Source organism: Haliaeetus albicilla, chromosome 9, assembly GCF_947461875.1.
Source record: "Haliaeetus albicilla chromosome 9, bHalAlb1.1, whole genome shotgun sequence".
Taxonomy (NCBI): Eukaryota; Metazoa; Chordata; class Aves; order Accipitriformes; family Accipitridae; genus Haliaeetus; species Haliaeetus albicilla.
This window is the reverse complement of record NC_091491.1, coordinates 4,797,593-4,823,527: the sequence shown is the minus strand read 5'-3', so window position 1 is coordinate 4,823,527 and position 25,935 is coordinate 4,797,593. Positions and strand designations below refer to the sequence as shown.

General features: G+C 43.3%; 2 protein-coding genes across 2 annotated transcripts in view; one reads left to right on the top strand and one right to left on the bottom strand.

The window, feature by feature from the left end:
- ITGAE (integrin subunit alpha E) overlaps window positions 1-19,700 on the top strand; it is a 33,788-nt gene extending 14,088 nt beyond the window's left edge. Inside the window, exons 15-36 of the mRNA XM_069791088.1 lie at window positions 276-426; window positions 957-1,024; window positions 1,781-1,916; window positions 2,956-3,086; window positions 3,603-3,743; window positions 4,680-4,901; window positions 5,315-5,445; window positions 6,219-6,352; window positions 6,467-6,615; window positions 7,176-7,304; window positions 8,698-8,768; window positions 9,455-9,590; window positions 9,883-9,984; window positions 10,300-10,376; window positions 11,316-11,393; window positions 11,845-11,911; window positions 11,999-12,106; window positions 15,648-15,722; window positions 15,822-15,923; window positions 16,384-16,479; window positions 17,102-17,212; window positions 17,663-19,700. Coding sequence (XP_069647189.1) covers window positions 276-426; window positions 957-1,024; window positions 1,781-1,916; window positions 2,956-3,086; window positions 3,603-3,743; window positions 4,680-4,901; window positions 5,315-5,445; window positions 6,219-6,352; window positions 6,467-6,615; window positions 7,176-7,304; window positions 8,698-8,768; window positions 9,455-9,590; window positions 9,883-9,984; window positions 10,300-10,376; window positions 11,316-11,393; window positions 11,845-11,911; window positions 11,999-12,106; window positions 15,648-15,722; window positions 15,822-15,923; window positions 16,384-16,479; window positions 17,102-17,212; window positions 17,663-17,719 — 2,472 coding nt within the window. The 3' untranslated portion in view covers window positions 17,720-19,700. The remainder of the gene's footprint in view (window positions 1-275; window positions 427-956; window positions 1,025-1,780; window positions 1,917-2,955; window positions 3,087-3,602; window positions 3,744-4,679; window positions 4,902-5,314; window positions 5,446-6,218; window positions 6,353-6,466; window positions 6,616-7,175; window positions 7,305-8,697; window positions 8,769-9,454; window positions 9,591-9,882; window positions 9,985-10,299; window positions 10,377-11,315; window positions 11,394-11,844; window positions 11,912-11,998; window positions 12,107-15,647; window positions 15,723-15,821; window positions 15,924-16,383; window positions 16,480-17,101; window positions 17,213-17,662) is intronic.
- HASPIN (histone H3 associated protein kinase) lies at window positions 12,526-15,419 on the bottom strand. The gene has a single exon (XM_009930567.2). The coding sequence runs from the start codon at window positions 15,380-15,382 to the stop codon at window positions 12,770-12,772; it is 2,613 nt and encodes an 870-aa protein (XP_009928869.2). The 5' UTR covers window positions 15,383-15,419; the 3' UTR covers window positions 12,526-12,769.
- Window positions 19,701-25,935: the final 6,235 nt, after the last annotated feature.

Here is a 25,935-nt window from a genome sequence, read left to right as displayed (position 1 = left end):
GTAATTTGTTGATTTCCAAAATTAATTGTTGGGTACAACAAAGGTATATATACCAAATACAGCACCAGCCAGTTACATAAAGGGGTTTTGTAAAGGTTTGGCTCCAGGAGGCACTGAGACTGTCTGATTCATTGCCTTCCAAAGCAACTGCTATTTCTGGGTTTACATATAGTGGCTGAAGCTGAGTTTTTTACCACAAACTGTTGAATGCAGTAGGTGGGAGTAAGGAGGCTCTAAAGGCTGTTTCTTTTGATTGATTTGCATCTGTTCTGCAGGTGGGAGATGCCTTCAAAAAACCAAAGGCCCTAAATGAATTGCAGCTAATTGCATCTGGTCCAGATGACACTAATGTATTTCAGGTGACCAATTATTCAGCATTAGATGGGCTGCTTTCAACCTTACAGCAGAATATTATTGGTATAGAAGGTAAATAGAATCATAGAATCATACAGTAGTTTGGGCGGGAAGGGACCTTAAAGATCATCTAGTTCCAACCCCCCCTGCCACGGACAGAGACACCTTCCACTAGATCAGGTTGCTCAAAGCCCCGTCCAGCCTGGCCTTGAACACTCCCAGGGAGGGGGCATCCACAGCTTCTCTGGGCAGCCTGTTCCAGTGCCTCACCACCCTCACAGTGAAGAATTTCTTCCTTACAGCTAATCTGAATCTACCCTCTTTCAGTTTAAAACTGTTACCCCTCATCCTACCACTACACTCCCTGCTAGAGTCCCTCCCCATCTTTCTTGTAGGCTCCCTTTAGGTACTGGAAGACTGCTATAAGGTCTTCCTGGAGCCTTCTCTTTCCCAGGCTGAACAACCCAAACTGCCTCAGCCTGTCCTCACAGGAGAGGTGCTCCAGCCTTCTGATCATCATCAAATAGCAACCTTTCTATTTTGTTAGTACCTTTTGAGAAATAAGGAGAAAGTAGCTTACCCTGTTTCTACTGCATCCTCAGGTACACAGGGTGATGCTCTGGAATATGAGCTTGCACAAGCTGGTTTCAATGTGCAGATCTTGGATAAGGTAAGTGTTCTGAATGTAACCCTGCTAAACGGTTGTATGCTGTGCTGTTGCTTCAATACTTGTAAGCATTCAGGAGGTCTCCCACAGGAAATTATGGTGGTACAAAGGTGTGAGACCCATGTAGTCAAATCTCATTTGCAAGCCACTGCTTGCTTTGAATATGTCAGATAACCGAATGTAGTCAGTCAGTAGCAAATTTTATTTTAGGATGGGATTTATCTAATGTGACCCCTGTTCTAACCACTGGATCCTTTTTATTCCACTGGGCAAAAGAGCTATTTCCAGTTGACAGCTTTGATTTTGCTGGCGTTCACATCTCCAATGCACAAGTCAGGGGCTCTGTCACGTTGCAAATAAAATAATTCTGCTGTTTTGGAATGCTCTGGCTTAAAACCTTGGTCCATCCAGGACAGGAATGATCTATGTCCTTGTTGGGAGGGGGAAATAGTGGATGTTGTGGAGGATAGTGAACATTCAGCAGCCTTGGCTGCCAGGACAACACTAATCCAGTTTTGCAAAAAACCTCATGTAGTGAACTGGGAGATGTGCAGCTGCTTCTCTGGTGCTGGGCAGTCACCTTGTCTTTCTTCAATATCTGGCAGGAGCTGGTAGAACTGCCCAAGCTACAGGGTCTGGGAAAGAGTGAAGTACCTGTAAGCCAGAAAACATTGCTCCTGACTTAAACTGCTTTGCAGAGTGCTAGAGGCAATTGTCCCGTGTTCATCTCTTCTAATTTGCAGTATGTTACTTCTGCAGCAAGTCTTAGTGTTTGGTACAGTGGGGGCCTTTGACTGGTCTGGTGGAATTCTGCTGTATGATCTGGCAACCAAGATTGCTATTTTCCTGAATGAATCTAAAGAAGAAGCCAAAAAAGCAAAATACAGTTACCTAGGTAATCAGCTTACCCCTCTCTGAGATCAAATGACAAGCTGACTGTGGTTTTGCTTTGTTTGTTTGTGTTTAGTGCAGTATGACGACACTGACAGCATTTACCTGAAGAAGGCCACCTCCTGCAGCATCTTACTGGATTTTGAATATTTTCTTTAGCAGGGAGAGAGATTCTGGTGAAAACACTCTCTGTCTCCTTATTTGAGGGAAGACACTACTTGTTTTCTCCTATGAGTTATGATGCCTCGTGATATTATTCTGTTAACACATGCCATTTGGTTTCACTGTGTAAGAATACTTGCAATGAAGGGCATTTTTGAGAGCTGATAAGGAGAAATATTTCACTTGTTATGAGTGTCTGCAGAAGAAACAGCTTGTGAATCAATACTGTTCTTGGCTTGGTGACAAATAAATCCTTGCTTATTCACCCCAGTGCTTTGTAGCCTCATGAGCCCTGTACCTCCCGACTGTAGCCTTGGCCATAAAGTCTTACCAGGTGATATGAGGTACTGTGGACTGTTTGTGTCAGGATAATCCTTCTCCCACTACCTTCCTGTTACAGAAGCCCTGTAACAGATTTCTTTTTGCTTTCAATACAGAGTATAGTGTTTTCTTCACTTCTGTGAAGGGTGATAAACCTTCCAGCTTGCGATGTAATAATTAAAGAAAAAAGTGTGTATGTTGGATGATCACTTAGGAACTATGACAAATGCTAAGAAAAGTCATCAAGAGTTCAGGCATATTTTTCAGAGCAGTAATTTATTCAATTACCCTACACGCTGTTAAGAGAGGAAAACCTCAGCTTTGCCGGTTTTTCTCTCACAAAAGTTACCTGCTATTTCCTAATCAATATTTTAATTATATGCTCTGTAATTAAAACCATGGGCCACAACAACTAGACATGGGGCAAACTCTTGGATCTCACTGAATATGTACGTCTCAATATGTGTGTCTCAGAGCAAACTCTGTGGGCTTTTTCCTTCAGGCATAGAGTATGGTACTGATAATTTATGCTATTTTTGCTTCTTATGTGAATGCACCAGGGTACAGTGTGGCAGTGGTACACACAGAATATGGACCCTTGTACGTGGCTGGAGCTCCACGACACAGCATGAGAGGGAAGGTGTTGGTGTTTCAGGACAACCACTTAAAACAAACCCTGCAAGGAGAACAGGTACTGTCCTTCAGTCACCCGGGGCACTCAGGTCAGTGGGGGTCAGGTGGGCTGCACACATCTTGTTTGCTCAAACAGCAGATCCATTTTCTCCTCCAGACACACTTGGATTTAGCCAGATGTGGACTACACAGTCTTTGGTCACTCCATAATGCTTTTGGAACATCAGAAGAAATCATGAAATTTGGAAAAAGACTGGGAAAAAGATTAGCTAAATGGGGTGTACTCTATTTATGTTCTGTTCTCATGGTTCATGGGGAAAGAGGTCATCAACTGTGGTATTCTTTTTCCTCTGTCAAATTGTTGAATAATGATTTTGTTAATGCTAAACTGGTTACAGGATCTGTCCCTGAGGATGGCTGTAATAAAATAAACAATAGGAAATGATCCACATATAAGTAGATATGTGATGTTGTGTTCTAAAAATTGCCTTACTGCTGCAAAGGACACTAATTCTACAAAGCTATATATAGACAATTCCAGTGAAAGAGCTGCTTGTCTTTTTCTGGAGCACAGGTTGGATCTTATTTTGGATCTGAGCTCTGCCCACTTGATGTGAACCATGATGGGGTGACAGATCTTCTCCTTGTTGGAGCTCCATTTTATCACATTCGAGGGGAAGAAGGAAGGGTTTACGTCTATCGCCTGGAGACAGAGGTAAAAACACTGGTAGCGTAAACACTCCATGTTGGGGATTTTCCAGCCATGCCTAAGTAGTGACAAATAAAACATTCCTCCTTTGTGCTCTCACTGAATGTGCTCGCCCTGTATGGTAGAGGACCACAGGCTGAAGCCAGCAATCCTATCTTAGTCATCAGAATATAAAAGAGAAGTAACTAAAGAAATAAAACCATTCTGTACCTAAGGTATACTCTTATCACAGTGTGTTAAAATCATGTCTTTTGCCTGTACATAGGCAATCTATTGGTGCTGACCTTGCTCTGCCAAGCAGTGTTCTTTGCAATGTTTGCAATAAATGTGTGCATAGGTAGCTGCTAAAACTTTGCTTCCTGGGACTTGTAGAAAACAAAATGTTTTGTGTGCCTAGCTACAGGGTCCGTTACACAATATACAGCATATAAGTCAATTGTGTCATTTTGAATGAGAAGTGAACTTTGACAGCAGACCAGGAGAAAACCTTCTTTGGTGCACTGCTAAAATTTGCTCAGGGCATGAACAGGATGGTTGGAAACAGAAAACAACAGTCCAGGCATCTGTTTAGAATTCAAATAAAGTGCACCCTCTTGTGGCTTATTTCTGTAATAGGGTGGAGAAGATGGGATCGTTTCTGTTGTGAACCAAGCTAGGAATCAACTAACTCAATCTGCTATTGATTCAAGAAAAGACAGTGCTTTAGTCTGTCTGCTTGCATAGGTTTGTCCAGAGACACTGCTTCTGTGCGAGAATTTGCATGCTCTCAATGCAGAAGGATCAAGCTTTTGTTCCAAGCTGGTATCTTGAACTTCTTATTCTATTGTTTAGGGTTTTAAGCATTATAAGTGTGGAGTCAGATTTGTGGTTTTTTTTAATTAATGTAAGAGCTACTCATGCTACATTTGATATAAATGGATTTCCTTCTTGGATGTTTTTCAGAGTGGTTCATTCACCTTGAAAGGACACTTAAACGTGCAGGGGACCTCTCCTTTTGCAAGGTTTGGATTTACTGTGGCCAGCATTGGAGACATCAATGGGGATGGATATGAGGATATTGCAGTTGGAGCCCCTCTTGAAGATCAGCTTTCAAACAGTTCCGCTTTTGGCAGCATTTACATCTTTAATGGTGATAAAGACAAGATCAAGAGCTCTTTTTCTCAAGTACGTGTCATGTTGGGAATTGGCTCCAGTACACATTGAGAGGGAAAAGCTTGTGTTTTTGTAGCAAGAGGCTGGGAGGAAGGACTTCCACATTTCATTTGCATTGATGGGTGAGAAATTTGCAGATGACAGGTGCTTTATGTGACTCCACAGGTTTCTGCAGCAGAGCTGCTCCTTAACTGTAATTATTCAGCTGTCTGCTTAGGCAAAAGAGCTGGATTCAGGTGCTTCCTATAGAACAGCATAGCCTTTTGCAAGCCTGCCCATCCATGACAGGAAATTAAGGCAGCATTTTGCATCTCAGGAGTGTTAGAAAACCATCCTCACAGCAGCCTCGTGAAAAGAAGTATATTTTCCAAGGACAGGAGAGAGATCCTGAGTTACATTTGTTGATGTTTCCCCCCACCTTTTAGAGAGTAAAAGCCTCTGAAATTTCTTCAGGACTCCAGTATTTTGGACAATCCATTGATGGTGGCTTTGATTTCACTAATGATGGTCTCCCAGATATTACAGTAGGATCACTGGAGAATGTGATTGTGCTCCGGTAGGTAATAAGTGCTATTTTTTAGTGTGCTGGGGAAATGCTTCAAAGACAAATATAGAATCTGTGTTCCAAGCATTGCATAGTGATTCTATTTTTAATTCAGCATCAGAGGGACATAAAAAAATCTTCCCCAGTGCTAGAAATTAATAAAATGTAAAGCCTTTAGTTCAAGTTGCAAAGGCTTTTGCCTTTGTATGTCTAAAGCTTTGAACAGGTATCAGATAGTGAACATGAACTGATTAACATAGATCTAGGTCTAAGAAGACCTTGATGTCTGCAATTCAGCACTGATAATGTAGGTCATTTAGACAAAGAAATAATTTCTTTACATACCATACCTCATTTTCAATCAGACATCTGGTAGCTGAGTGACCTGTGCAGTTCACGAAGGCTGAGACATGGCAGGTAGATTTGATTTTGTTCTTGCATTTTGTGTTTGAAAACAAATTGTAGACAAAGAGAGAATTTGAACTGCTAGATAATGTGTTTATCTAATGGAAACATAAACACCGTGTTTAATTCTGAAACTCTAGCCATATTGGTGTATTTTGGCTGTCTATTCCCTCAGACTCTTGGGATTTTGTGTGTTCTGAATGTTCCCAGCAGAAACTGGAACTTCTGTAAACAGGCCAGCCTGGTCCAGGTGAAATACCATGGAAATACTGAGCAGTTCTTATTCTTGTTGCCAGGCTTTCTTAAAATATTCTTCCTATAATGTTTCAGTTCAAAAATTTGTATTTTATTCTGTTTCTTATCTGTTCTTCACTGACTAGCTCAAGACCAGTTGTCCAGTTTCTCACCAGCATGAGATTCAACCCTGAGAGAATCCTAATTTTACAAAATAACAGCATCGTTACAGCAAAACTATGTTTCGATACAATCTCAGCTTTACCGGTGTCTCAAGAAGGTAATAAATGGGAATTGTGATCAGATTGAAATCTACAGTCCTACACTGTCCTTGTAACTTGGCACTGAGGACAATTTCTGTAACATCTAACAAAGGATTTTGAAAATCTTGCAGTGTTTTCACAGTTATACATTCTCTACACGGTGGACTTAGATGTGAAAATGGCAAAGAGGAGAGTACAGTTTGAAGATCAGAACACCACAAGAAGTGGAAAGCTGTTGGTCAGCAAGCACGTGTGCTCTGAGCTGCAGCTTTACACACTGGTAGGTAATGTTGGTCAGATTTACTACAGAAAGGAGGGTTGAGAGGGTAGGATTTTTTAACAGAATCTGCATGATGATGAATCTTTCTTGAAATGCAAAAATACTACCAGGTGGGGTTTTCTCAGTGTTAGACTTGCTGACAATGTTTTACAGCTGAGGCAGGAGATGTGTCGTGCCATTTTGGTTTGTATCGCTATAAATCAAACTCTTATCCTTTTGCGTGTATGTAAAGTATTTCTAATCCTAGAATTGTAGGAGAGGCACGAAGCTCTACAAGGTTAAAGCAAACGTAAGGAAACCGTTTTTCACAATGCGTAACTGAATCACCAAACACATTATCCAGGGGATGGTATGGGAGCCAAATGTATAAAATGATCCAAAAAAACATTTGTCAAGCTTATGGTCCACTGATGGCTATTAAACACAGTGGCCCAAAGAAAACGTCTGAGCCAGAAGGTCCCTAAATATGCCAGAAGCTGGAACAGAGATGACATGTGTGAAGACTTTTGCATTTTAATGCCCAGATATTTTCTCAACTTCTTGTTCTTCCTTTCTTGTAGCCATGTGACTTTGACTGCTTTTCCAGTGTTTTTCTGAGAGTTAAACACGAGCTCTATAAGAAAAATGATAACATAGAGTTTGCTGTTCCTGTGCTGGATAGATACCAGCCATCAGAAATGCATTTTCAGGTAATAAAACAAAATGCTACCAAAGAGCTTTCATTCTTTCCAGAATGCAAGGCTTTTACTATTAAAAATAAAAAATGTGGTTTTCTTAGCCTTTGCATGTCATCTTCTCCCCTCTGCTCCCTTTCTAGTTATCAATACTTTATTCTAGGTAGACTTTAGGGCCAGGTTTTCCACAAACAGATACTCGTATCTTGTTAAGATAATCTCATCTCTAAGGTCCAACCTCAGATCTGCTAAAAACTTGCTTTACTGTTGACCATGACATTTCTCCTGTGCCTCTGCATAAAATGAGATTAGATGCTACCTGTGAAGAAGGCAGATGGTTTGTGTGATTTGTGAAGTACTTTTCAGATTTGAGCTCTCCATTGGAACTTATATTAAGACTTATTATTTGAATGGTATATTTGGTTGTAACAACTATAAAATTTTCTAATGAAGTAATCTTAAAAATCATTAAAATGATGTATATATTTTTTAGTTTATTTTAGTTGTTTGTTTCAAATCTGTATTTGAGAGGCTGCATACTTCTAATAAAGGTTAAGTCTGATATCCTGTCTCTTCTATTGCAGTTTAGTAGGAGGATTCCTACAAGCTAATCTAACTTCTTCACAGTTAGTCTGAAATCCAAATCACAGCTTCTGAAAAAATTCCATAGAGCTCTGTAAAGAGGCAGCTTTTTGCTACTTAATAGGAGTCTTTACCACAATTCAATATTTAATTAGCTGTCCATAAACCATAGGACAGAAAAGTTAGGACAACATTTGGCACTTAGCAATAATGAACACTAATTACTGTAGTTGCAGTACTTGCAGCGATTATGATGTTGATGGTACATTTATTTCCTAAGAATAATTCATGAAACTCTCAAGTGTTGGTCAGCATTGCTTAGTACTTACGCACCCAACATCTAATTATTAATTATCGTTAAACTTCTCCAGAAACATCAGCCACAGACAGTAGGTTTTTATTGGTGAATAAAACTATTGCTAAAGGAAGTAACCTCATCTCTACAAAATAGTGTGCCTATAAGCTGGTACAGCATATGGACATATTTATTCAAGAAAAACATATCATCTCTGGAAAAGAAATTAATATTGTTGCCCTGTGGCAATCCAGGGGCAAACAACTGGCATTTCTTTAACAAGACCTTGGCCCCAGTGAAGACTTTTCATGTTACTGCTAACAGACCTTCTCCTGGGAGCTGAGTTACAAAACATCATCAATTTAGGACTGACTTATTACCAGAGGGTCTTTTATTTCCAACTTTTCCTTAATTGAGGTCATGGGAATTTTGGTTTTCAGAGAATGTATGTGTATATGTAAAGATATCCTGAATCTGCTACCTTAGAAAAATTAGGACTGTTAAAGTCTGACTTGATCTGTTTGCTCTTAGTTGCCTTACAAGAAGGACTGCAACAACAAGACCATCTGTACTGCTCATTTAACTTTGACAACTCAGATTCAGTGAGTCACAGTGGTTGTTTTATCCAGATCTTGCATTCATATAAAATGTCATCTTTGTGCATAAGACGTTTTCTTCAAATTCTCAGACAAGATTTGCTGTCCCTTTTTTTACATTACTTTCCATCCAATTCATCCTTTCCGTAACATCACATTCATACAATGCTGTAACTGTGTGCCTCCATGGGTGTTGCGGGGCCATTCGAGGAAATCTCAGAGGAAAGACCAAGGTATAAATGACAGTCATCCTAAAAACACAATTCTGGCATTTAATTGTGAACATGTAATTTTGGTTTAGGCTGGTGCACAGCATAGCACTACAGCAAAGAGTTGCTGGGTTTACATAGCCTTAGACAAAACAGTAGGCATCACTTCATTGTAAAAAGCTACCCTGGAGATTCACTTGAAAAGCTAATCAAGCTGAGCAATGTTTAAAGTCTATCTTGATGTAAAACAGAAATGATAAAATGTTACATAAATTTGGAGATGACTGCCTTTGATATTAAGAAGGAAGCATTTTCCTACAAACCCTGAAGAATACTGAATAATTAATTGGGCTATTGCATTATTCTGTGTGTGAAAGCATTTGGAGGGAGTAATTACCAGAACCAGAATGCTTCAGGCCTCTTATTAAATAACAACCCTTAGAAATCACATGTCACCCATCTTATTTTTCTGTCTGCTTCTAGAAAGGAATTAGTGGTGGGCCACACTAAAGAAGTGACCATGAATGTTTCATTAACGAACAGTGGAGATGACTCGTACATGACAGCTATGGTCTTGAACTATCCCCAAAACCTACATTTTAAGAAGGTGACTGTTGAGGTAAGATTGTAGAACAACTCCTCAGCCAGCAGCAGACTGCTGGAAGAAAACGCAGTGCAGACTCCTATTAATTTGCTACCTAAATAAATCTTGAAGTAAGGTCCAGGGAGGGGAAGGAGCATTGCAGTTGTTAGGACTAGAGCCCAAATGCTGGATTTATCTGATTTAAGACTCCAAAGCTTTTATTAGGCTATTTGTACCTAATTCGTTTTATGGGAGCAGACACAGGCTGAGTTGAATTTCCCAGTCTGTTTTTATTCAACATTAAAGAGCATTCCTATTCTGTTGGCAGCCATCCTCTCCTGCTATTCACTGTAGCCAACCAATACCATTAACTTCTGTAGTCTTATCCTGTAACTGCAGAATTGGGCATCCAGTATTCAAGACAACAACTGTAAGTAGAGATCATAATTTTCACTTTTTCCCTTCCTCTAAATGATACTTTGAGTAGCTGCTTTTGCATCCTCTATCTCTACAATTAGGCCAAAGCCGCTATTCTTTCTAATTCAGCTTATGGCTGGTGTGCATTTTCTCAAGGCAAGAGAATATTGCCTTGAGATATTTCTGCACTTTTCTTAATGTCTAATTTCTCCAGAAGGGAATGGTGAGCAGCAAATACATTAGCCATCATGTTTTAACAGTACCGTGTTGAAAGAGTATTTACAAGGTAATCAATATTTTGTTACGTCTTTCTCTTCCCTCAAAACAGGCAAAATTTTCAGTGATTTGGCAATTAGATGAAAGCCTGTTCCAAAATAAATCTGCAATCACCATTAATATCACCAAGTGAGTATTGCTATTTTCACCACAAAATACACTGAACTAGAAAGGAGATACCAGAATTTCTACTCAGTGTCCATACTATTTATCAGTCACTGGTTACACAAAACTACACTTGTTCTTTTCAATCTTCTAAAGCATTTGGATCCATGTGAAAAATCTTTCCTTCCCTTATGATAATTTTAGCTTTGCTCATACTTCATTATTTCAGTAAAAGATGGAGCACCCTTTAAGGTCCTACTTTCAGTGTAGTACATATTTAAAAGCTTGTGTTTTCTGAAAGGGCAGAATGGGTTCTGGCATCCTCCTTCCTTAGTAGAGAGAACAGATGATTAAAATATATAATCCAGCTCTGTTCCAAGTAAAGCTTTCACTCCAAATGACTGGGATGAAAACATATGTTCAGGGCATTCTTCTTAATTAAAGGCTTTCTAATGGGGGGAAAGTTACCATTCAGATTCCTTTCTTGTCACCTTCCTCCCATTAAAATTTATGGGGACTGACTAGTACACAGCATTTTTTAAGCCGAGAGCACCTTTAAAAAGGAAAAGAGAACTCATCTCTGGCAGCTACACATCCTTGCAAGCACGGTTTAAGGCAAAGGTTTCTATACAAGTTTAATGTCCAGTTTTGTGAGGGGTAGAAGCTTGAAATTTTGATTAATGAAAGCAATACTACATATTCACAAATTAGCGTTGGTTTACGGGGAGACATTTCAAGGCAATAGCAGCTTTCCAAATCTGTAGTAATAAAGGGCTACTTACTCCAACACTACTGTACCAGTAGTGTCACCAAGTGGGCTGGCACCTCTCCTTTCATTAATTACTGCCACTCTGTTTCCATCCCTCTTGTACAGCCAGTATTAGCAGTTCTCACACCATAGAAATAAAGGACCAATGCAGGCAGACAATGATGTTGTTTCATCTACCCTTTTTTTTTTTAAAGCATAAATGAAAATAGCACCATTCTGACTGAAGAACATGTCCTTGATGTCAGATATGCATTCACTGCAGTCCTTACCAAGTAAGTTTTAAGAATATTCAATTATATTGCATTACTTTAGTCAATTAGAGGAAAGAAAATTGAGAGGATGTCTGGTAAGATTCCAATACAATTTCCATCTTAATAATTTCAAGCACTGCAGATTGTCAAGTCACTTTCTGTGGTACTAGACAGCAAAATAGAGTCTGGAAGACAGAACAATAAAAGCCTATCATAGGCAGTGGGGTACCTAGGGTCTCTAACTGCTTACCTTGTAAAAGGTAGACTTCAAGATAGGTTCAGAGATGGATCTAATTGATAGACTGCACATATACACACATATATAGACAGACTGCATAGACAGCATTCCAGTTATAACAAATCTGGTGATGTTACCTCTTAATTACTTAATGCATCTGGGTCGTTGGATGTACTAATTTTTAATAATAAACTAATTCACTTTTCATTTAGTTTGATTTATCGTTCTCTTTAGACCAGTTTCTTTAATGTACGTGAATGTTAGCAAAGGACTTCTTGAAAACAAAGAATTCAGATTTAATGTAAGTATAGCTTCAAATTTAGATCATCTGATCCATCTGCAATCAGGACTAAAGAACACTTACTACCTTGTGCATTTTCTCCTGTAGATAAATGGAGAAAATCGCTTCAATGCTACCATCAAGTTACAGATTTGGGTTCCTATCAGTATACAAGGTCACAACATAATAACGGTCAAAAATGCATCAGGAACACAGGTACTTTTTCTTATTTTTTTTCATGATCAAATACCTCTTCACTGGTTCTTACAAGAGGAAAAAAAACCCGCATTATTGCGGATTGGAGTGTTTTCAAAACCTACATTACAGAAACTTTACATTTTGTAGCATCATTCCAGGTACAAATTTTGCCAAACTGAACAAAAATTCAGTTTTAAAACCAAGTCAAAAGGTGGGTTTTTCCCCTCTCTGTCCCCAACTAGGCCAAGAATATTTACCTTTGTCATCACTGTCCAAAATTGTATATTTTTTCTTTTTTCTTTAAAAAAAAATTTGTAAGAAAGACAACATAGTAAGGAAAAAACTTTTAATAATCCAAGACTAAAAAGGTAAGAAAACTTCTGTGGAATTCAAAATATTAATTGAGCCTGTAGAAATCTCCCCCCCCGCCCCTTCTCAAACATAAACTCTGCTCTCTTCCCCCCCATGACTCCTTAAAAAAAGTACATATGGAAACCTCTTCAAGCAGAAGACTTTTTTTTTCAGGTTTTTTAGACCGTTTTGATATAGTATTATACACATCGGTAACCGATCATAACACTTCTTCATTGTGCCAACATTTAAAAAGATCATACATAAAAAGCAGCAAAGGAGAAAGGCAGCATCAGTGACTTAGTCCTTGGAAACACTGCACTGTATTGCCTACTGGAAGAGGCTGCTGTTTTGTAAAACTTCATTGGCAGACTCAAAGGTCAGTACTTCTTTGCGGAACTTAACGAGCTGCTTCTTTATTTTCCTCATGGCAGAGGTCGATTCCTTTTTCTTGTAGCCCATGTCTTTCAAAAGTTTGCATGACAAGTAGTGCAGCCAGAGGACGTTGCTGTGTGGGTGATAGTCAGTCCAGCTGTTTGAGTTCTCCGCTTTCATTTGCCTGTAGATATCAAACTGGTAGTCCCCTGTGCCTTGAAACAGTTCTTCATCAGTGGAAAGATCACAAAACACAGTTAACCCATCCTTCTCCAGCCGAGACAAGGTATAATCTATGATGTTGACATGAATCCCTGCTGTGGGGATTGTGTGCGTTGCCCCATTCAAGACATAATTAAGCTCCTTTGCATCCGTTTTCTTTACCAGCACATTCCCCCAGTGCAAGTCTCTGTGCTCAAAGTGCAGTTCCTGTTCTGCCACAGCCAGGGAAGCAGTGACCTGGTGCAAAATGCTTTTTGCCGATGCCACCGAACTGAACATGTTTCTCATATTCTCCAAGTCACTGCCTCCAAATTCAAACTCCAGAACAACGAAGAGCTGCTCGTCCCCAAAAAGGTCTGGCCGATCATTTTCTGATCCCCTTACTTTGTGGTATTTGTCCCAGGCTTCTAGGAGATACTTAGGATAGGCCCCTTGAACACAGTGCACAGAGTACAAGCTGATGAACCCAAGAGTCCTATTCCTAGACTCTTCAGACAGAAGACTGAGTTCTTTTGAAATTATTATCTCAGGCAGAATTTCTCCAAAGCTCTTTTGAGATTCACCATTTACTTTTTCAGTCCCCTCAATGGGAATTATTTTTAAGGCCACAGCTCCTCTCTCACTGTCAATCTGGAAGACCTCTCCGAACACCCCTTCTCCAATTTTCTTGCAATCTTTCGTCTTATCTAAAGGAATGCAGTCCTGAAAAGTGATAGGCCCCTCCTGGTGGCATTCCCCAAACACCTTTTCTGCATCTGTAAGCATTAGCTCCAGGACAGAACAGGAACTCCTTGGAGCCAGCAGGACCATGGAGGAAGCAGACCAAGTGGAGCACTGAGTCCTACCAGCAGATAGGGTTCCCTGGTGCCCTGACAACTGGGATTTCACAGAAGGGGTGGAAAGGATGCTGTTGCAGGAACTCTCTTCTGTGGTAACTTTCTTCTTCTTATGGAAAGACAAAGACGCTCGAACTCTACCCCAGGAATGGGAGCCATTAAGGAATGAATAGTCATTGTCTCTTTTGTCTACAGACATCTCCAGAACACCCTTCTTCATTCCTTTTTGCTTCCTCTGTGGTCTGAAAAAGGAGTTGTTAGGCTGCTGCTGTCTCTTAGTTTTGTGCCTTTTTGGTCGGAGCCTTGTTTGCCTCCCCCACCGGCTGGCACTGAAGCCGCTGATGCAAGCTTTTCTACAGGTACTTCCCTCTCCAGAAACAGCTTTGGTAGTTTTATGTGTATTCTCCAAGATTCCTTGAGGGCCCAAAGGAGATACCGGCTGCTGGCAGGCAGGTTGAATACCTGCCTTTTCGTTGAGTTTCATGCTCATCAGCCACACTGGCACTTCTTGAGGGTCCAAGACCACCACTGGCGTAAGCTGGTACTTCTTGGGTGTGCCTCTCTGACAACTCAAGCTTCCTTTTGTTGAAGGCCTCCTTAGCTCATCACACGATTTGTCAGAATCGGCACCCTCGTACGGTGCAGAGCGCTGTAGCCCGCCGTCAACGGTGGGCAGCGCTGCCTGAGGAGTGCCGGTGGCTTTCCGTGGGGACAAGGGACCTGGTGCCTGGCAGGGTCCCCGCACCGACGCCCTCAGAACCCTACCGGACTCCTGCAACGCCGGGCCCGGCTCCCGCCGCCCGCCCGTGCCGTTTGCGCGGGACTGTCGAGCCCCCTCTTCCCTCACGCTGTCAACCCCCGGCGATAACGGGAGCTGCTCCGAATCTTCCCGACAGGACTCCAACGAGCTCAGAGCCCTGTGGGACGAGGCAGTCCTCTGCCTGGGCGGTAAGGAGCGGAGCTCCAGGCTACCGTCCAGCCCGGAGCCGCTCTCCACGGTGGTGCTGAACAGGACGAGGGAGCTCAGCTCGGTCGCCGGGGCCCGGCGGCGGCGGCGGCGCGGGGGCGGCCACTGGGGGGTGCTGCACAGCAGGGGGCGCCGCGCCCCGCAGGGCGCCCCCTGGCGGCGGCGGAGGGGAGCGGCGGCGCCGCGCGGGGGCGGCGACGGGGATGGGGACGGCGACGGGGACGGGGAGGCGAGGACCGGCGGCCCCAGCAGACGGTTTTCCTTCTCTACGTCGCCGCGGCGGGTCCGCAGGCTCCAGGGACGGGCGGGGCGCTTACCCAGAGGCTGTCGGAGGCGTTTACCCGGCGGCGAGAAGTCGGGGTCATCCGAAGGGGCGGAGAGGGCGCTGGAGCTGGCTGAGGCGGCGCTGGAGCCGGCCGAGGTCGAGCTGAAGAACCGCTTGCGGTCTTGAGGGGGCGAGAGCCATCGGTCCGGCGGCGGTAGCGGGCGGAGGTGCCCTCCCCGCCGCGAATAGGTGCGGAGCAGGCGCGGCTGGAGCGGCATACCGGCGGCGGCGGCGGCCGCCCCCCGGGCCAGGCCCTGCCTGACGGGGTTGCCGCGGTGCCCGCCCGCCTCCGTTTCAAACGAGGTATCGCGAGAGCGGGGCGGGGCGGGGGCGAGAGCGGACGGCGCGGCCCCGCCCCGCCCGGGGAAGGGGAGGGCACGGCGGTGAGGCCACGCCCCCGCCCCTCACGCCCCGCCCCCCCACGCGGTTTTTGCGCGGGTCGGGCCGCGGTGGCAGCGCTCCGCTGTCAACGTCCCGTTTCAGGAGGCGACCGAGTGCGGGGTCAGCGATGAAGCGGTGCCGGATCTCCCGGAGTATTCCGGCGGTACAGAATTAGAGGTGAGCAGTGTTGGCACCGGCTGCTGCCGTGGGGAGAAACCCACGGGGCCGCGGACACCCGTGGCTAGCCGGGGCCTGAGCCGTTCCGTTGCGTTGCAGGGCGTTCGGGACGTGCGGTATCAGTACGTGGGCTGCTCTGTCCGCGCTGACGGGGACAACATCACCGTGACGGCAGAATTGTCTTTGAACAACTCGTACCAGGTATACGCAAGAGACCGCGCTCCCCTGCCGTGGTTCGCTAAAATCCGTTACCTGCCAGAGGCCCAGGGTGAGGGTTTCTTCTGCATCGCAGTGGAGATGTCGCTCTTCCACGTGTGATGCTGTTTTCTGACCCTGCAGAGCACGAGAGATGTTTTGCTCATGGCAGTGTCTCCCAGGAGGCGCTTGGCACTTACAAGAGATGCTGCGGTCTTCTTCCTTCCTTCAGAAATTGCTCCTTGTGAAATGACTCTTACAGTACTGCAAGCTTTCATCACTCCAGACAATTTCTCCTGAGTGATAGTTACATATAAAGACATATATATAAGACACAGCTTGGTGGCAGCACTGTACAGGGTGGTTCTTACAGTCTGAATAAGGGTTTGCTGTTGCAATCCATTTTTTTTTCTGGAAAGACTGCAAAGCAACTGATATTTTGTTCCTTATATTTCTTTTCCCATAGTTCTTAAAAAGCAGAACTGTTCTGCTGGTCCATGGAAAAATCACCTTCAACAGAGAACTATATCTGGGGCTGAAAGAAGAGAATCATAATGCTGAGGTATCAGAGCATCATGTGGGCAGCTTGGTCCTTTTCTTGGGGCAGGAACAAGTGGGAAATCCAGACGTTTTTGCTGAATCTAGAGAACCAGTCAAATTCCCAGAGTTAAAATCTGGACCTTTTGAAGCAAATATCTGTTCTGCCATTGAATTTAGTGAAATCAGGTTTGGACTATAGGATAAAAGCAGAGGGAGGATATTTGCTAGTGCATATCAGAAAAGTTTTTAGGGTTCTATATTGAACTCTATGTATCTGGCAGTTGTGGCTAACACAGAGGCCTCCTGTCCTCTCAAGGATTTCAACGTGAATATTCCTTCTCTTTCCCTAGTAAAGACATGCTTTTCTTTAATCTGAAAGATTGTTACTCGTGATTACTGTAATCACTGTAAACTGGTAAAAAAGACTCAGTAAATTTAACTCCCTTGACTAGGCTTGCAGTGAAAAAACCAAAATTCATATTGTATTGCAGAGTACCTGCAGTGATAGGGTGATGGTGCATCTAGCATAGTTTCTAGAAAGGTTGAACGCTAGCTCAAGTTATATAGCTTTCTCAGTTAAAAGCTAACCAAGAAGAAATAACTGGGCTTCAGTATATGCTAACTTGGCTTTGATTCTGTTCCAGATTACTCTTGTCCTCCTGAAAGACGAAGTGTTTTATCCCTTGCCTGTTATCATAGGAAGCTGTGTTGGTGGACTTCTCTTGCTGGCGTTCATTATTCTGCTCCTCTGGAAGGTGGGTATCATTAATGCACACACAACAAACCAGAAATCTTTTTGTTAGATGTTTTAACTTTTTTCAAGATTTCTCTTAAGTATGAAAGCGATGTATTCAAATGCGCACTGAGGGACATCTGCTGCTTACTGTTGTAAAACCTCAGTCTCACATTTTGAGCTATTCTGAGCATTGCAATATAACCTCTTAAATCCTGTTTTCAAGTGCTTTGTAGAATATTTGAATGTTACAAAGTGTTTAGAGATGTTCTGAAGAGTTTTGAACAATGTAGACCTTCGGGCTTACAGCTCTGCCAGAGTTCATACCTGGGTTGCATCCTGCATTCACTCATTCACTTATTGCAACCCTGAGAAGGAAAAACTTGAAATTTTAATTTTAAATTGTTTTAAGAAAAGGCAGAAATTAATGGATACACAAAGACTTAATCAGTTCTTTTCGTTCTTTCCCCAGTGTGGCTTTTTCAAAAGAAACTATAAAACCATGATGGAGCAAGACGATACCTCCTGAAGACCGAGCTGGCCAAAGCAGAAAACTCTGTATTCTTTCACCGTCTTTTTGGAAAGAAGAGAGAGTCTCTCTTTGCCAGTGTCAAAGTCTGGCTAAGATGCAAAATAATTTCTATTCCCTGGTAGAGTTATGGCACTCCAGTTCTTGTGACTCTCCCAGATTGCTGTTTTGACCATAAGGGCCCAGCTCTTTTGGGCAATCCAGTTGCCTGCTTGTTTAATTCAAACTGATATCATAGAGGGACTGCCTGGTATTGATAAACTGGACTCCTCATGAGAAATTTTGCTTTAATGTAGATATGTTAGGAAAAATTCATCTTGGAGCCTGTTAGATTTATGTATTGGATTGCAGTCTTAGTTGCTGGGATGCTGAGTGATTCTTAAATTGATTTTAGTACTGAGTAGCTTCAGAATAGATTGAAATAGAAATGGATTAGGGGAAACTTCCCATCCTGCTATTGCTAATGAAAATGGAGAGACAAGCATTTTGCATATACATGTATATACATATATATGTGCGTGTATATATATATACACAAATTTGTGCATTTTAATACAGTAAAGTATGTCCCTTGATGTCTCTGGTTCTTGGAATCAGAAGTGTGTGTATGTGGCAATTAGTTTTTTGTACCTCACAATCTTATTTCTGATTTTCCATTTTCAGTTGCTTTCAAATGCTGATTTGGTCACAAATAAAAACTTGTATCATGGACCTCATTGCCAGTTCAGACAGACTCCTCCTATGTCAGGAGATATTTCCCCAAGTTAGCGTGGTTCATCACACCTGAATCGAGGGCAGAGCCAAGCAGTGAGCTGCAGTGTTGACCACAGCAGTGTTGCCATCCTCCCTGGTGCATGTGTGACAGAAAGTAGTGTGAATCATGAGCAATCTCACTTTAGCAGCTGCAGATTATCAGTAATTGCAGTTTACAGCGTTTGGGGAAAGAAGTGCCTAGCTGAGCCCAGTGGCTGGCTTTAGCCAGTGCCAGGTGTTTTCTTTCCTGAGCCATGAAATGGTCTCGGGTCCCCTCAGGTGTTTGCTGTTTCCAAACGAGAACAAGTACAGACACTTGGTACTCTTCCTCTCGTTGGCTTTCTCTGTCCCTAATTGTGTAGTTGTTTTATTTCTGTTGTGTTTGGCTAACTGTAAACCCCACAAATCTAATGTGTGTTTACACACAGCAGTAGATTAAACAAAGATTTTTCATTCAGACCCTTGGAAGGCAAAACGGTTCCTGTCTCCTTTGGCTTAACCAATACTGCCTGATGGAAAACTAAAGTTAACAAGCATTAACTAAAGTTAATGTGGCCTTCATTGAAGTTTCCTTGTAAAATTCCAGTCTGGTACCCAGGTAGTGCTATTAATACATCTCTTCAAGGCTATTGCAGGGATCAGCTTCCTGATGGGATGGGCATCCTGCAGGCTGTAGAAGCCTGGGTATGTCCTAGCTCTAAATTTGGCTGCCAAACAGGCAGAAGTTAAAAGGTGCTAAGCACACTGGCCTGCCTGCTTAGGACAAAAGTAAGAGGTACCACAGCAAGATACTGTTTGAGTAATAATAGGGTCCTTGTGTGCTTTCCAACAGTACAAGAGAGAGGTGCAGAGATATCGCAGTGGCATCCAGATCAATCAGCAGCTGCCGCCATTCTTCTGGCTCGAATTTCTTTCTCTCCCTCCACCCCCCAGCTGGTTGTAGAGTTCCTTGGAGCTGCATACAGAGAGTGAGTCACTCCAAATCTGCTTACAAGTGCCAGGGATTGAGGAAATGAGACTTCCTAGGTGAGAGCTCAGAAAGGAAATGTGTGTCTGAACCAAAGAACCACCTGTGTCAGGTTTTTTGTCATAACAGGTCTGTACTATTTGGAAAGAAATGTGCTTTGCCTGGTCTGAATAGCTTTATTGTCACCCCCCTTTGTATAAATCCTCTTTTTTGTAGTGTTTTAAATTGAATCTTCTTTGAAAATAAATTCTTGCAAGAGAAGCTCGACTGTGTATTGCACTTGCTGGCTGAAGGTGATTTGAGCATTTTGCTGTACACTTTCCCAGGTAGCATAGCAAGTCTCTGAGGCTACTCTTGATCACTCAGTCTGGATTTTGGCAGAGCCATTACAAGTTGTTCTTTGCATGTCCCTGTGTGGAAGGACCTTTATGAGGAATTAAGTACATGGAAAGCAGAATATGCTGGGCTGAGAGAGAGAATCCCTTTGAAGAGCTTCAGGAAAGAGGGTGGCTCCAGTCGACACAGTAGTGCACAGCAGTGACTGAGGTGGTGGCTTTACAAGGAAGGCACTTTTTTGAAGGTTCCTTTTTTATTCACTTAACTAATTTATTTTTAAGTTTCAGGGCACGTTGGCTTTTCTTAAGGGAGGGAAATGTGTTGTCTGCTTTTTCCACTGCTCTAGACAGGTCTTGCAGTGAGTGATAGTGGTGCGGACAGCTGTCAGTGAAAGGACTGCAATATACCAGCAGCTGGGGTCTTGCTGCCCATCCTCCCTCCCAGACCTTCTCCATTTCACACGGAAGTCCTTCCTGTTCTGAAGCACCTGGAGATCTCTACAGTCAGATCATACTTGGTAAGTCTGGGCACAGAAAAGCTGCTTGTAGTTTTCTGATTACTTTCGTAAGGGAAGGACTGTTAATTGTAGAAGCTATACTAAGAATAAGGAGTTGCAAGGAGAGTTTTCTCTTCTCAAGGCTAAACAAACCCAGCTCCTTCAGCCAATCTTGTTATTCTCCCTCTTTCTCCCCTTTTTTTCTAGTTTCTTCTCTGAATTAAGTTTCCCTCATTACTTGGATCCCTTTTGTTGTCCCTTATGGCTCTCAAGGAGGTCAGCTCTTGCAATGGGTGATACTATTTTCCTTTTAAGATGTTTTTTTCTTAAATGCACTACAGAGTTCTGTGACTTGTAATTTCCGATGAGTGCCATCCGACCATTTAATTCTTTGCAATTGCTGTAGTAGATGCCAAACACATTTGCAGTAATTGGATGGCACTTAAGGGATTAGTCAAGACTGCCAAGACTCACAGTCATCCAAACCACAGCTGGGTTTTTGTGCTGTTTCCATGGAATCCTTGCTGTGTCTGCTTCTAAATTTATTTGCAATCTGCATTTTGAATAAAATCCCCTGTGCAAAACCCTTGTCAACATTTGTGGTCTTGCTGTGTGGCCCTGACTTTATTGCACTCTGACAGTGGCACAGTTATGCCATCTCCCTGAATGACAGAAGATTTGCAAATGGCTCGTTCAGAGTCATTAAACATCTGACCCCAGCCAGGCTAACATGTTGGCAGGCTGTTTGGGGTCCAGGTGTCATGGGCAGAGAAGCTGCCACAGACACCCTAGAGGCCTCTGAGCTGTAGGGGTCATTCATGATCTTTGTGCATCACGCAAAGGTGGCAAGAGTGTCTGCAGACCCGCAGTTTCTTGGGGTGAGAAGAGGGAGGAGGGAGGGTCTCTCTGCTCTTGAGTAGGAAATACAGACTAGTATGGATTGTGTCCTAAACTCTTTTACATTCAGGTCTGTTCTCCCAACAGTGCTCATTAGGCTGGAGGGACTTGTTATTCTACCTTTGTCTTGCTCTGTTGGGGAGAGATGACCCTCAGTGCTGCTAGTAGCTCAGGAGAGCAAGAACAGATGTTTGTTCTGTACCCATTGGTGCTGATCATCCATCCCCATCAGCTGTCTTAGCTCAGAGTCCTGGCTTGGCTCCATCACTCCAGGTTTGGGCATTAGCTTCTGGTAGGTGAGCTTAGTCTGATAGATTTTGGCTATTTTTGCGGTGATTTGACCAAGGAGTAGGAGGTGTGAAGGTGGGTGGTGACTGGTGACGGACAAGAGCTGATGTATCTGAGATAGCTTTTTAACTGTATCCTTGAAGGGGAGGACAGGATGCGTTTTGCGATGCTATTTTAATCAGGGGTGATACCAGCTGCTTATGTCTTTCTCATATGCCAGGAATATTCGCAAGCCCTGGGTTATAATTCCCTCAGCGTGTTCAGAAGCTGACAGGTTCGTGTGTTGAACTGTGGGAGTGCGGTGGCCTGGTGGTTAGCAGGAGAAAGTGAAGTGGAAGTCGGCTGCTCAGGAAAGCTTATCAGGAAAAGGGCGTAAGTAGTTCTCCATTATTAAGTGCAGGGTGCTGACGTAAGAGCATCAGATAGGAGCCATGAAGTGCTTTGCTGGGCTTGAGAGCCTGTTGGGGCAGCTTTATTTGGAGGCTAATTGGATTGCAGCTTAAAAGAGAAATTTCCTGTCTCTTGTTATAACAGGATGAATGAGCTGGAATGGAGCTGCGCTGCTGCAAGCAGGTTGCTCCGAGACTCTGCCAGCTTGGCTAAACCAAGTCCAGCATGTCTGTGCAGCACAGCTGGGACACATCAGCCTCTTGCCAGTGGTAACACGTAACTGGCCTAGAGCATCACCAGCCTGCAGAGCTAAGGCAAGGTCAGGTGTTGCTCGTAAAACCTTTTCCTCTGGGAGTCAAGTCTGAGTAGCATGTATGTTTTCCCATGGCTGGAAAAAGTTACCAGTTGGTAATTCCAGGGAGGAAAGGGCAGGGCAGAGGCCTCGGTCTAGACTTTCCAGCTGTTTATGTGACGAAGGTGAAGGAGGGGGATGAAGGTGTCTCTTCAGCATTTGCAGCAAGCAAGGTAAGCTCTGACGGAGCTATCAAGCCAGGACCAGTTTCATGTCTTTCCAGGTCAGGAACGATACACGTTGGCAAAGAAGTAAAAACTTGATCTGTCAGGTATATTCAAGAGCAGGGTTTCACCTTTAAGTCAGTGGTTAATGTGAATACACATTTTATTAAAACTGTTCAGCTTTCAGGCTTTGATTTAACATTCTCCTCTTATTCCCCAATGATGCTTTTATTGGCTGACTTTAGAAGGTGAAAACATTGCAATACAGCACTGCATAATGCTGCTGTTCCAGCTATCGTTGCACTCAATCTCTTAGCAATGTTTTATGTGCATTTTTATTTAATTTCTGTTATCTGATTCACTGCCAGCTCTCTCACAGAACAGGGCATGATGGATTAGTTTCATTAGACGTGCAGTATTTTTCTTTCCTCTCTGGCCCTCTTCCTCAAGCACTTTCACTTCTTGGATTGGGGGAGAGGAGTGGATAAACACTCCGGCTAATGATAACAAGACCTCCTGCACACTATAGGAGAGTCAAGACTTGGGGGAGAAACCTGGAACGCATTCAAAGGCTGAAAATGGCCCTCCTGGAAAAGATGAGCTGAATCAAAGAGAGAATATATTCTGGCTTCAGCACACTTCCATTTCTTACTCCTACAGAGAGGTTTGGATGGTGCTGTGGATAATGGCAGAAAGACTCTTTGCACAGATTCCCTTTCTAGGTGAAAAAAAATTTGGATGTTTTTCTAATAGCTCCTGAAAGAAAGATTTCCTTCTCCATTGTGGCTGGGTGTGCAGTGGCACTAGTTAGGAGGACAAATACTGAGGCTGATTTTTGTCAATTTTTCATTGGCAAGTGGCAACCTACTTCTTATTTACACCGCAAAGTCACAGTGAGGATTAAAATAGAAGCTGAATGGAGCATTTTTCACTGCAGGCTGCATACACGTTTCTTTGTTCTTGCATCTAAACACATCATCTTCAGAAAGCAGCTTATGCTTGATGTTACTGATTTCCATGTGTTTCCGTGTGCATGAGCTGTGGTTTAAAAGCAGCTTCCTCTTCCAACCTGTTCAACTCTTCCCCTCAGTTTTTTTTTTTTTAGATGTTGTCCTACAAGTATGACACTATGAGAAAAAACCACTAATGGAGGGAGCTGACCTCTGCCTTTTCCGCTGTTCATTCCCTTGCCAAAATAGTTTATCTCCTATTTACATCCCCTGATCCTTGTCTCCTTTCTATTTCAGTAGCTGGTCTGGCACCTATTTCTAAAGGATGATGCATCTGCATCACTCAGGCATTTGCTGCAGGAGCATTTCCAGTGCTTCAGAAATGTCTCAGCATCTTATGAGTCAGCCGTCATGCGTTTGGGAGCCAATGTTTTCTGTTGTACTTGATAACTCGGTAAAGGGCGGAGTGGCAATCACTGAGAGAATTAATGCCTGGGGGTGTTTGTTTGGAACTGGAAGCGAACAAGACAAGTGCCTAAAACAGGCACCTCCAGCAGTCACTCGTGAATCACGTCTGTACTGGCCAGGGCTCTCTGCCATTGCCCAGAAAACGTGTGGTCTCTTTTGGGTGCAATTTAAAGATATTTTTGGGGCTGATGTTGAAATGTTTCTGTGCTACAATACCATAGAGAGACAGATGTGACTTCACTGTGTTTCAAATGGTGCTGTGTCAGGGCAGAGGTCTAAAGTTTAGTTTCCACAGTCCCTTTACGTGGCATTTACAGGCTCCTGACTGGGCTGAGTTCAGCTCTGGGGCAGCTTAACACCAAAAATGCTACTGACAGGTGGAGGGAAATGTAGAAGAGGAGCAGTCTGGGCAGAGAGGGATGTGTACCCTATGACTACGGGTGAATAATGAGAAGGCAATCACCATGAGCAGTATGAGGAATTAAGTATAGGTGTAATGTTGGGAATAAAAAAAGGGAGAGTTTTGCTACTGGAGGAGAAGTCCTCCCTGTGAGAATTTCCAGACTGAGCAAATAGCCCTCATGGGAAAGGAGCAGAACTGTTTTTTTCCATGGGAAATTAAAAATGTTGGACTCGAGAAGGGAGATACCTTGCAGAAGAGATCCGGCCTCAGTCCCTTGAGAAGGACTGAGATACTACTGGGTTTTTTTTCTTTAACTTATGATGATTAGATTTTGTTAGATTATTTACTTCCCCCCGGGAATGAAACTGCTTATGTTTGAACAACCCACAGATACTTTGAGGAACACACCAGTAATCTTGATTCACAGGCAAGAAAAAAAAATAAGGCTGTGAAAACTAGAAGATGATAAGAACAGTATCTGTAAGAGCATGCCAGCAACAGTGTTTTCAGCACAAATCTAGCCTGTGCTGAGCACTATTCAGAATATTCTGCAGTACATTTGATACAAATTGAAGCTTTTTATTCAAAAACAACTGTTGCAACTGTGCTTCTACTTGATGGCTCTAAAAAACCAAGAAAAGTATCAGTTTTACATCCTTTTTTTTATTTTAGTGATCAAACCTGGTTGACATCTTCAGGTCACAACTATAGCAGGAACACTTATCACTCTAAGGAACATTTTTTCTAGCCTATGTAAATCCTTTCTCGCATTAATTGACCTAGAAAATAATTACAAAAATTCATAGCAGACCTGTGTCTGTGCCATTAAGTAAAACCAGGCCAGGAGGTAATGCACTGTTTAATTGCTAGCCAGTTTCTTGGTCTGATTTCAGCCTGTGCAGTCACCCAGACAGATGAGGAAGATGGGGATGGAGTGGGGAGGTCTCTAGACACCACCAAGGGCTGACTTGTCTCTGCTGATACTTCTGATACTTCATTTGTCCATGAACCTGATACTTCATTTGCTGATACTCTGCTGATACTTCATTTGTCCATGAACCTGGGTGTCTTTAGTGTAGCAGGAGCAATGGTAGAGGCAGTCCTGAGACGTGGGATATACTTGCTGTTTAGTCCTGTCCCTGGAGCAGTTCCAGCAGGGCCAGGGCAACCAGATGGTGTTCTTCTGGGACCAGACCCGTGATCAGAAATGCTGTCACCCAGCAGCTTGTGCTTGCAAAGCGTCTCATCTAGGAGCAGATTGGGCAGAAGATCAAGTGGTGGCTCCTTTAGGATGCTCCTGCCTCCATACAGCTCTGGTTCCTGGAGCTGCTGGGTCAGTCTCCCTGTGCCCCAGCACTAACTACTTGGCTCTGGGGTCCGGGCAGTGGCAAGGGAAGATAGGCTGAGCCGACCTTTCTTCCTTACTTGTTTCTGGCTTCACGGACCGCTGTGGTCTCCTTCTTCCCTGCAGGACTGCGTTTTCCTGGAGGGGTTTGTCTCCTTTGGTTCTTATATGTTTTAAGATATTTTTAGTTGTGCTTCAGGCTTTCACACAGAGGATCTTTCAGACTGGAACTAGTGACAACGTGGTCTGTAGGCATCTGGTAAGGAGGGGTGGGTACAATGGCCAAATACTGTTTGAGGGAGAGAGAAACCGCGAGAAAGAGGGCTCCAGGTGGGGCTTGGGGAGCAGCCAACATGTTTTGTGAGATAAAGAGGGTCTGCCCGTGTGGGGTGTGCAGATAGGGAAAG

Bases quoted from the DNA above. Each gene is read 5' to 3' on its own strand.
- HASPIN (XM_009930567.2), bottom strand. From the start codon at position 15,382: ATGCCGCTCCAGCCGCGCCTGCTCCGCACCTATTCGCGGCGGGGAGGG.